This window comes from Chaetura pelagica, unplaced genomic scaffold (genome assembly GCF_000747805.2).
Source record: "Chaetura pelagica isolate M959 unplaced genomic scaffold, ChaPel_1.0 scaffold455, whole genome shotgun sequence".
NCBI classification, from domain to species: domain Eukaryota; kingdom Metazoa; phylum Chordata; class Aves; order Apodiformes; family Apodidae; genus Chaetura; species Chaetura pelagica.
The window spans coordinates 2,512,863-2,523,797 of NW_009953483.1; the positions used below are offsets into that span (position 1 = coordinate 2,512,863).

At 42.5% G+C, this 10,935-nt stretch overlaps 1 protein-coding gene across 1 annotated transcript in view; it reads right to left on the bottom strand.

Annotated features, from left to right (window-relative positions):
* Positions 1–1,043: 1,043 nt before the first annotated feature.
* Positions 1,044–10,935, bottom strand: part of SYNJ2 (synaptojanin 2) — a 54,739-nt gene continuing 44,847 nt past the window's right edge. The window contains exons 20-26 of the mRNA XM_009998538.1: positions 10,605–10,773; positions 10,068–10,220; positions 7,451–7,585; positions 6,113–6,225; positions 5,279–5,387; positions 3,683–3,885; positions 1,044–1,820 (exon numbers count right to left, since the gene is read on the bottom strand). Of these exons, the coding sequence (XP_009996840.1) occupies positions 1,044–1,820; positions 3,683–3,885; positions 5,279–5,387; positions 6,113–6,225; positions 7,451–7,585; positions 10,068–10,220; positions 10,605–10,773 (1,659 nt within the window). The remainder of the gene's footprint in view (positions 1,821–3,682; positions 3,886–5,278; positions 5,388–6,112; positions 6,226–7,450; positions 7,586–10,067; positions 10,221–10,604; positions 10,774–10,935) is intronic.

The window sequence follows — 10,935 nt, forward strand, 5'->3', positions numbered from 1 at the left end:
AAGAAGCAGCATGAGAACAGGGACACAACTACTGAAGCATTAAATTGTCTTTAGCATAGGACATCATTGTGCTGCTGACTTAGGCCATCAGCAGGTCTCAGCTATTTACTGTTTCCACATTGTTTGCATAGATAATACACAGGCCAGACTCTAGGGTCTCTTCCAAAAGATACTCTCATTGTCCACATGCAATTTCATTGTAAAGTATATTGCTTGGAGTTAACTTGGTGTGAACAAAAGAACAGGGTAAGTTTTGGAAAGGTGGTAGAAAACAAACTGGAGATGCCTTTGATCTCCTTTTAGGTCAGAGCCATTAATAGCACAGACCTTAAAAGAGAATTTATGGTTCACTTGCCTGGCCTGGCCTGGAGTAAGAACAGGCATTTCATGCTGATGCCTGGGACCACCTCTCCTGATTCTGCCTCATAGTACATGCCTTTGATTTTACCTTGTTGAGCTCATTCCTGTGTTGAAAGTAAGTACTAGAGCCTGCCAACATTGCAGCTAGTTAAGCTTTACAGAAAGATACTGTCTAAGCCTTGCTTCCAGAGCAATAACTTAGTAGCAGAATAACAGGAAGGTCACTGCTGTAGTTATACTAGTATATTGTATTCCCCTTTTGGATGTTTGTTCCAGAATAATTGCAGCAGTCTAACTGTTCAAGGTAAGGGTGCTTTATTTCAAGTGACAGAAATTGGTTAATATATAAATTTCACAGGAAAATGTTTTAACATTTTTTTTCCATAAATCATTACATGTTCTTACATATGATTTGTACCTAGAATGAAATATAACATCTTAAGATGGATTAATAAAAAGAAATAACTTAAAATAAAGAACCTTCCCAACAAGCCAGAGATAATGTTAGGTTGTATATATGCTATACACTTCCCTCCAGGGGCAGTATCTTTATCTTTAAACATGAAAATGAAATGTAGCATGGACAGATGATCTATTTCCTTAAATAAAAATCTGTGCAAAAGATTTATTTTTATTTTGCATCATAATTATGACTTCTATAGGTTCTCTAAGGGGACAAAATTTTACAATTCTAAATTGGTGTTTGTCTTCATCAGAGTATTTTTGTTTTGCTCTAAGGCAAGCAGTTTGTTGAACCCCTCTGACAGTGTACTATTGTCTTCATCATCACTAAATGTAACCCAGTGACTGAAATCTTTCAAGCTGGGGAGTTTTGAATTTTCTGGAGTGTGTGCTGGAGAAGTAGCTGATGCTGCCTGTATGGAAGGAGGGCAGGAAGAATCCATATCCAGGTCCAAAAGATTAATGTTCTCTAGAAGGGAGCTGGTATCTGAGAGCTGTGGATGCTGGCCTGGTGCAGGAGGGCCCTGAAGGTTGGCCATCAGTTCTGCTGGTGCCAGCTGCTTCATGGTGCTGTTTGCTGGGCTGGCAGAGGATATAGGAGCTGAGAGAGCTGCCTGCTCAGAGACATTAGAATCCTGAGTCTGGGGGCAGAAGCCAGGATTGTTGTTGTTGGAGTTGAACATTAACCCACAGAACAGTGGGTTGTCACTGCTCTGGAGAACTTGCAGGTGAAGAGCTGCAGGAGCAGACTTCTTTCTTCGGGGTGGCACCTTTGGGGCAAAGGAGGTGTTCTGGGGAGGCAGTGCCATGGCCTCAGCCATGCTTGCTGAGGGGGGCTGCCTGCTCTCCTGAGGCTTCCCAGGCTGTGGTGTTCTGGGTTTAGGGACTGGGGTGATCCTGGTCGGATTAAGAATAGCTCTAGCTTCTAGACAGGGTTCTGGCAAGCTGAAAGGAGACTGTGCTGCCTGATGGTCAAATTGCTCTTCTGTAGGCACAGCCTGAGGGAGAAAAGGAACAAGAATGTTGAGAACAAAAATGGTACTTTAAACTGAGTCACTTCTAGTGAGAAGTCTTATTGGTGGCATTACTAAGAAAAACTGACAGTTCTGGAAGGAAAAATAAAAGCAGTAAAAGAGGAGACTTGACAACTCAGGTTTACACTGTACCTGGTCGGTTCTGTTCAAATGCCTCATGCCTTGGACAAATGTTCATCTACAGAGTGCTATTTGAGGACAAGGACCCTACAGCCTGTTCACTCCCTATATGAGAAATACATGTCCTTCTGACCATCTCTTTTTCATGTTAGGATTGTGATCCATGCTGGATTAACATGGTTCTGTAGAGTTATTTATTTCTTACATTGCTCTGCTGACTATTTTTATTTAAGCAAGATTGCATGGGTGGGGCTAAATGAATGGGGCCCTTAGCACATGCCTTTGGGTGCGTTCTGAGATACATCAGCACAATTAGCTTTATTAACCAAGGAAATGCATTAAGGGCTTTGTTGTGTCTCCCTGATGCTAGGAACTGAAGCTAAAAGTAAACTCTCTAAATACAATCTAGCATATGTTCACCATTTAAAGATATATAAATAACTGAAACTCAGCTCAGTCCAAGACGGCAGGGGTGGCTTCAGATTTCTCACACTCAGTGTGATGGAATAAAAGCATTTTAATTCTCTATTACTCTCCCATAGTATTAAAAGATAATACTCAAGATTTTTAATGCAGTCAAATATCCAGACAATATTTCATCATGGACATATCCCCTGCCACTTCTGTCTATCTGTTGTTGATAAGTTGCCTGTATTTGGTTGCAAGGCTTTTTTAACCATAGAGGTGGATTGGGTAGAGATTTTCAAGTCCACAACTCCCATCTGAATTCACTCAGATGCAGGAAGGAGTGGACAGAGTCAAGCTGAAACAGATATATTCCTGCAAGAGATTTCATATGAGTAACACCAAAACAACAGTCCCTCTCAGCACCTTTCAGAAGTGCCCTGGGAATGGCAACAACATAAAACAATCAGACCATTCCTTGTTATGGAATGTTTAAGGAAAGGGCATGCACTGTGCTGTCAGGGGTTTTTTCTTTTGCAAATTTGCTAAATAGAGACAGCACAAAGTCCATGAAAGAGAAAGGGTTAAAGCCTTTAAAAAGGAAGGTAAGGCAGGAGTCCTAACAACTCAGAACAGAGTTTCCCAGCAGAGGTTCTATCAAGGGAAGAATATAAAAGGTTCTGTTTGTCTTTTTTCTTGTACTTGAATTGCTTTCACCATTAAATACTTTTTTAGCAGCTTAGGAGGTGAGAAACTTATCTTCATTGCAGAGATCTGACAGAGACAGTTTAAACATTCAACAACTAAGGGTTTGTATTTTTAAGAACCTGAACTCTTGAGTAGAATCCAGAAGCCAAAGTGAAAGGCTGAATCCCATTATAAGGTGTGTGAGAAAAGCTCAGTGTCTCTAGCAGGACACAGAACAGCATCCTGATCAAGAAGGTGCCTCAGCAGACCACTTATGATGTGGTCAAAAGTAAACGTGGTGATAAAGAAGGGATAAATCTTAAATCCTGACAAGGTTTAGACAAACCAGAAGAAAAGCAACAAAATCTAAGAGAATGGACTCACAAATAGAAAAGCTGAATACAGCTGAGTATGGAAATCAAAGCTTTTTCTTTTCTGATTGCCTAGAATATTTTTATGCCTTGATGGCTACAATACACAGAATCATTTCAGTGCCTGCTAAGAACTTGAAATGACAGGACTTCACACAAACTGTTGAACAGCCCACCCACCCCTCTTGCCACCGTTCACCTTGTGTAATGGAGGCTGGATGCATTTTGCTGTGACTATCTTACCTTCTCCACCTTGACTCCGGTCCTTCGCAGAGGTGCTGGCTTCTTTGCAGCTGGAACTTTGGGTGGTGGGCGATGGGGCACGAGCACTGGTCCTGCCTGGGACGCTTGAAATGATGGTGACTTTGTGGTGTTGGGAAGAGACTCAGGTTTGGTGAACATTTGGTTTTTAGTTTGAGCAGGCTTTAGTGCTTCTTCCTGTAGTCCTAAAAAGCAAAACCAATTAGTCTCTTGCCTTGATCAGAATGTAGCTTCAGGATAACTTCTCTCACAAGCATGTTTCCCAAAATGTGCCTAAAGGGAACATGCTCAGGCCAGGAAGCTAGATTTTAGAAAGAAACACAGACCTTGGCAGTGCTGGGTTAATGCTTGGACTTCATGATCTTAAAGGTCTTTTCCAACTGAAACAGTTCTATGATTCTTTGCACTCCTGTCACATTTGGAAGAGACAGGGAAAAACACCCGTCTGAAATAATTTCATGGCAAAACAGCAGTGCTGTGCCACCGTTTGGCCAAGTGGATATAACACTGGCTGGTTCAGGAGTATGAGACTATGAGTCTTGAGTCTCTTTTTGTTCTCATTTCCTTATCTGGATAATCAAGATAACAATACTGAGTCTTGAAGAATATCAACTGGTAAATGCCAACTGGTGGTACAGCATGAAGGACTGAAAGTGATGCTGACCAGATTAGTTTTCTTACACTGAGTGAAATGCTTAATGTAAATTTCAGAATTAATGAGAAGTAAATCTGGTTTCAAAAACAAATGTACAGCACTCTCTGAGGAACAAACACCAAGATGCCTTTATAACACTTCTAACAAGAATGGATTATTCTAGACTGCTTTTGCTCTATTTACAAATGAAAAGGGATGTTTTTCTCCTAAACTGAGAGCTTTGCAAACTCAGGTACCTATTTCAGAGTCCATCTGCATTCTTTCTCATTGAGCATCAGCAGAAAAGCTACCTGCAGCCCTGGAGGTTACATGCTCACTACCTAAGTTTCAATACCAGAGCTGCTTTCCTGCTTCAGCTTGCCCTTGCAAGCAACTCATTCCTCCAGGGATTCGACTGAGAGCCTAAACACAGAGTAGCCTTTTATCTCAGCTATTTAAGCTAAAATGGTGCAAACTTTTATCTAGGTTATACTTGCTGTCCAAATGTGAAAAGAATCCAGGTTATTTCTCCCACAACTGTATTTGCTCTCTAGTTCTGCTTGAAGTAGTGAGCATTTGCTAAACAGAGCAGCAAATATCCTTTATGCAACTCTGAGCTAACACAGGCACCACCAGTTTAGTAAGAGCTCATCTTTATCTTTTAATTTTTCAGGCTAAACCCAGGCATAAATAACCCAAGGTGCTCCTAGGAACAGGTTCTACAACAAAATATGCAACTTGAGGCATCTTGGGGGAAAAAAAAAAAAAAAAGGTTAATATCAGGACTGACAGAGAACACCAAGTACAATCTTGCAAGAATGTCAGTGTTTAGGTGAGCTTCTGAATAGAAATATGTGCAGCTAGGCTGAGATGGGAAGGATGAATACACCTAGAGTTTTCTTTATTTAAAGATTTTCAGAAGTCAGTTATAAAGCTGTGCTCACCTCCTTTAGCTTCCATAAGACATCTAATAGCTTCTTCTGCTTCCTCAGCTGTGGTGGTTTTGATCTGCTTGACATTGTAGGGTTTACTTATTCCAGTCCGGACTTTAGGCTTTAAAAAAAAAAATAGGAGAATGAAACTGATTTTTCTTGTACAGCTGTGATCTTACAGCTAAGCTCAAACACCTGTAATGTTCTGGTTGTGCCAGTGGCTCTGCAGCAATCTGTAAATACTACAGAAATGGTGGGGAGTCTTTTGGTGGATAATACATCTTTGTTACCAGCTGACAGCCAGGCTCATGGCTCCCTGCCACAGCTGGGTCCTTAGCCATGCTTGTTCAAGGGGAGCACTAGGGTTCTCATCCAACAAAAGAGGACTTGGGAGGTGTTTCCACATTCCAGTCTTGGTCTACTCAAGAGAACTAGCAGCCTTGCTGGCAATGGTCAAGACTCTTCCTGTGTGCTGGGCGCTAACATGGCCCATCAAAAAGGTGAGGAAAGAATTAAAGCTTATTAACATGGTGTTGAAAATTCAAGTCAGCATCTGTCAGAAAGCAGCATGTGGAATAAACCAACAGTGCCCTGGGTCTTGCACCATTCTCACTCTCTCCTCCTTTTGCCTTTCTAATTCCTGGCAATTTATTAACATTTTTCTGGTGTCTAGCAGGTCCTACAGTCTAGTATTACAGCACTACAAGTTCATCTTCACATTTCCAGCTCAGGCATGTGATAGACTTCCTTGTGTGGCAGGTGCATCATGTACATGACACTCAGTGTTTGCAGAGTTAGGGGAGATCAGGACAATGCCAAGTGGCCAGGCTGAGTGGCAGAACTCACTGGCTGCTGAGGGGCTCCAGGTAGCAGCTTTGCTGTTGCCAAGATAGAGCAGGTGGAATGGCTTCCTGGAGACAGGGAAACATCTGAGGGGGACTTCTTGCCTGATGTTCCAGCTGAAAGGAATAAAAATGGCTTTTTACTTTCAAGAGCTGGTACAACATTTTATCTGCAATGGAGCAAAACTGATGTGTTTTTAAATTGTTTCTGATAAATAGAAGAGACACTTTTGCCCTCCTTGCTCCTCCAGGGGCAGAGATATTAGACAAGATCTTGCTGTAGCACACCAGGGACCTTTTAAGTCCCTCTGCATGAGTGGCAAGAGCAAGACACTTTAATCTAGGAGGAGTGATGGGCTGAACTGTTACTGGTCTAATCCAAGCTGAAAAAAAAAATCTCAACACAGAATAAAATGCTGAAATCTTGAACAGTATCAGGAGGAAGTTTCCTAGTTAGTCTTGCTTTCATTTAGTTAATTTAGTAGCCTCAGCTGAGTATTAACATTGCATTCCAGGCACAGAAATACAGATAACAGTGTTGCCACTTTTGTGCAACAAACTCAGAAATCAATGGGAATAACCCCCAAAAAAACTCATCTTCCAGCAGTGAGTCTGACAGAACTTTTAAATCAAGAATGGAAAATACACACAAAAAAGAGACTTTTGGGGCACAAGGAAAATGTGATGTATAGCCTGTGTCATCAAGAAGGCAGAGATGATTATGCTGATCTCTCAGTCAGCATTCATTCAGAAGTAGCCATAAAAACAGGAGCAGCACAGCACTGATGCATCTCAGGTGAGCAGAGCCTAGGTAAAGAGCATCACTTCCCCGTTGTGCCTCATTGAAAATCATAAGCCACTTTGCATTTCTTTCATAAACACAAAATAATTACTTGCAAAGCATGAAAAGACAAAAACTCTCCAGAGCAAGTATTTTGTCAGAGCTTTTAAAAGGAAAGTTTACAATTAAGTCAGAAAAACACAAGCTGTAGGAAAACACTCCATGGCTTTGGAAGTCAACAGGCATAAATACTGATCTTTATTTTTAGTGCCACGAAGTGGCACTAAAGTCTGGTCAACTCACTAACCTGAGTGATGAGTTACTATGAAACACACGGGCCACTGCATCCTCACTAAAGGCATTTTTGGTGGCACATCTGTCACCCTAATGACAAACTCCTTCTGTTGCTACCTGCAGCTACAGTCAGGCTGAACCAGACTGGGAAGCAAGTACAAGTACCTCAACAGCCTGAAATGTCAGAACAAGGTATTACTTCCTTTGTCACCCAGAAATGGCAGGTGAAACTGGGGCCAACACAACACGAAAGACAGAGCAACTCACCAGGAGGGGGAGGCCTCTGCGGCGGCTGAAGTGGCCGCGGCCGGGTGGGAATGGACAGAGACCTGCTCGGGGGCCGGCGGTGGCACCTCCCTCCTGCATCCAGCTCCCGCTTCAGGTCGGCCAAGTCTGTGTCATCTAAGGACATTTTTGAAAGGACCCGTGTTAGATATCCACAGGGTGGGAAGCACCAAATGTGAGTGGTCAGGAAGAGACAATCACGCATGGCAAGTGTCAACCAGATACCTCGGCAACATGACATGGTTCCCTTTGCTCTCCCTGAATGTGTCCCTGCTCCCACTCCAGGAAACATCTAACCCTTTGTCAAATACTTCTTTCTCTCCTTTTCCAGCATGTATTAATGGAATGTGTGCCAACACAAAGATTGCCTGCATCTGAATTCAGGGTTACTAGTCACCTTGTTAGATTCTGAGCTTTTCACAGCCAGACTTGGTGGCAAAAGGCTCTCATTCAAACTGTGTTGTGGCAGGGGGGACAAGACTGGTCATAATCAATCCCTTGCTCTTCCTTCCTGAACACAGGAATTCGTTCTGAGGATTTTGACAACATTCCTTGCTTAGAAGACTGGTTTTATGCCAGAGAAAAATCTGTCTGAATGGCTCACTCATCACATCTCTGCTTTCCAGTAACATCTCCTAACAGGTACCCCTGCCTCAGTCTGCTAGCCCTTGGCTGCAGCTTACATGACTAGGTAATCTCACAGTCTTTCATCCCATCTAAGCTTCTCTGGCAGCCAGAGAGGCAAGAAGTAGGGATTGCTTTAGTCTCTGAAGCCTGCTGAAGTGTGGGCTTTCACGTCAGTGCTCTGCCCCTGCTATGGCTGCCCAGCCCTGCCACTGGCTTCTTTAGGGCTCCAAAATTCACTGGCTTTAGTTGTGTCCCTGTGGTTTGGAAAGGATGGGGAAGGAATTGTATAGTAGCCGCCTCTCATACTTGAAGCATTTTTACACAAGTTCCTGTTTTTCAGAGAGCTGTATTCTGCAGGGAATACTGAGCTGCCTCACAGTTTCCTGCTCCCCCTCAGCAGCAGATGGCAGCCACAGAGACACAGCCTCTGCATTTTCCATACTTCTCATCCACAGATACAGGCCCATCAGTAGGATCCAAGGAGTCATGCAGGTGCCTAAAAGCATGGCTTGAAATTCTGACAGCAACACTCAATGCAAGACAAAAAACAGCCACCACCACCACTCTATCCCTTCCCCTAAAAGGCTGCTGGTTTTAAGCAACAGTTCCCAGGGACAAGAGCTTCTTGAGGCTGTGCCCTTCTCTGACCTCAGAAACACACACTCACACTGCTCTGCCTGTCACTGGTTTCCATCTCTGTCTAACACAAGCTATACAACCATCACACCTTCAATTAGGAGTTACTCAGGCAGAATTGGAAGCTTATGGAGGCACCTGAAATTGCAGAGACTTTCAAGATGAATTGAATATATCATATTTTGAGTTGTGTGAGATCATGACCTCTCCTTGACCTCCTCCAAACTATACTTTATTATCTCCATTTACTTTGTGATTTTTTTTATTTTTTTTAAATTTTTTGTGGAGAAGAGTTAGTGTGGGCGAAAAGAATCACTGCAATTCTCTGAAGCTTAACGAATCATCACACAGTAGGGCAGAGGTGTTTGGAGGGCAAGACATCCTATAATACAAAGTGATTGGCTTCACAGTATTTAATAATGACAGATTACTCTTTGGTTCAGGGCTAGGTTTCTGGGTCTGGCCACACTGCACCCAGCACTTGACTCAAGGTGGGCAAGAAAGCTGTGTATCACTTTGATTGTTTGGAAAATCTGTGTAAACTTAAGAATTTCATTTTATCTTTTTGATTTCCACTTCTGACTCAACCTTTGAAAAGAATAAAAGTTTTCACTTTAATGTCAGAAGACAAAGCACTTCTGACAGAGTGCAGAAAGACAGCTACTGAATCACTTGCTGTCATGATGAAGTGTTTAATATGTGACCCAGCCTGTCAGTGCTTGGTCACCACAGCATGTCTTGATCACATCCCAGTATAAGACCACCACTGGCTTGGCTAGTTCTTGCAGCAGTTTTCATGCATCTTCATAGCTTTTTCTTTACCAAGTCATTTCACAATAATGTGCAAACAAGCCTAGATGTGCTTAAACCAGCTTACACCTGACTGCCTTGCCACAGCTATTGCTCAAAGAATGGGGCCAATCTCATCACCAAATCAACAGGATTCCTTGGGTTTGATTTTGCCTCTGGTTTTCACCAGGAACAAAATAATGGACAGTTTTTTGTTGTACGCTCTGGTGCCAAACAACATCAAATGGATAAAAGACTTGATTCCTCCTGACTATTAAAGGAAATCAGCATTTCTCAGTACTCGTGCCTTGCCCTGATCTCGACATAAGGAAGATCTAAGCCTTATTTGTATTGCTGTTATGGCTGAGGGCCTCAGTTAACAGTCACTAACTCAAGGGGGTCGAGCACTGTATCAACAGGTACCAAAAAGATGATCCTTGTCTTTGGAGGACCTACAATGAAAATGTAAATGAAAAGGGAAATACAGACAAACTGAGAACAAGAAAAGTAAGAGCTGAAGGCTTGTTACAAAATATAGATAATGTACCTTTATACAGCCGTGGGTTTTGTCCAGATTTGTTTGAATGACCTATGCAGGCGAAATGTCCGCAGCCCTCAGGCATATCTTCTGCTATGTCTGCTACCAGGTCCTGACACAAAGCATCATCTAAATAATCATCTTCATCCTCCACTATATCACCTGAATTAAAATATTAGATAACAAAGACTTACTGAGCAACTGCATTCTCTCTCTCTCTCTATACTACCAAGCAATTAATCTAATGTATCAGTCGGGCAAGCTGCTTGTGTAACCCATATGTTTCATTACAGTTTGTTTTTAAACAGACAGTGGTACCATACACTGCATTTGCTAACATATAACACTAAGTGGACAGGATGATCTAAGCAACAGTTGTCTGCCCAGGCACAGTGCTGGGTCATGGCTTTAATTACAGTCCTCTTTTTAAGAAGCACCGTTTCATTACAAATTAAGATACCACTGACACTCACTCTGTAACTTCTCTGTGCAACCAAAGCCAGCAAATCAGTTTCTCACCACTGAGCTTAGAAACCTGGTGCTTACCTTCTGAGTCATAGTCTGAACTTGAGAAGTCAAAATTTTCTTCCAGAAGACAGGAGTTTGCTGTGGGGGACACGGGGGCAATGCTGTCCCGTTTCCGAGCAATTTCCTCCTGAAGGCCCTTCAGCCAGTCCTTGGTCTTGGGCCGGATTTTCACTGTTCTGCCTCTGACCTAACACAAAGAAAGAATTGTTTCCCCCTTGACAAGCAACTTCACAAAATGAGAGCACCTGAACAGAATAAGCAAGTGCTGCCAGTTTGTTGAACAACTACTTCAGAAATGGATACAACTAAGGCTTCATTTCAGAAGCTAAATGAAAACGAAACGCTCTTC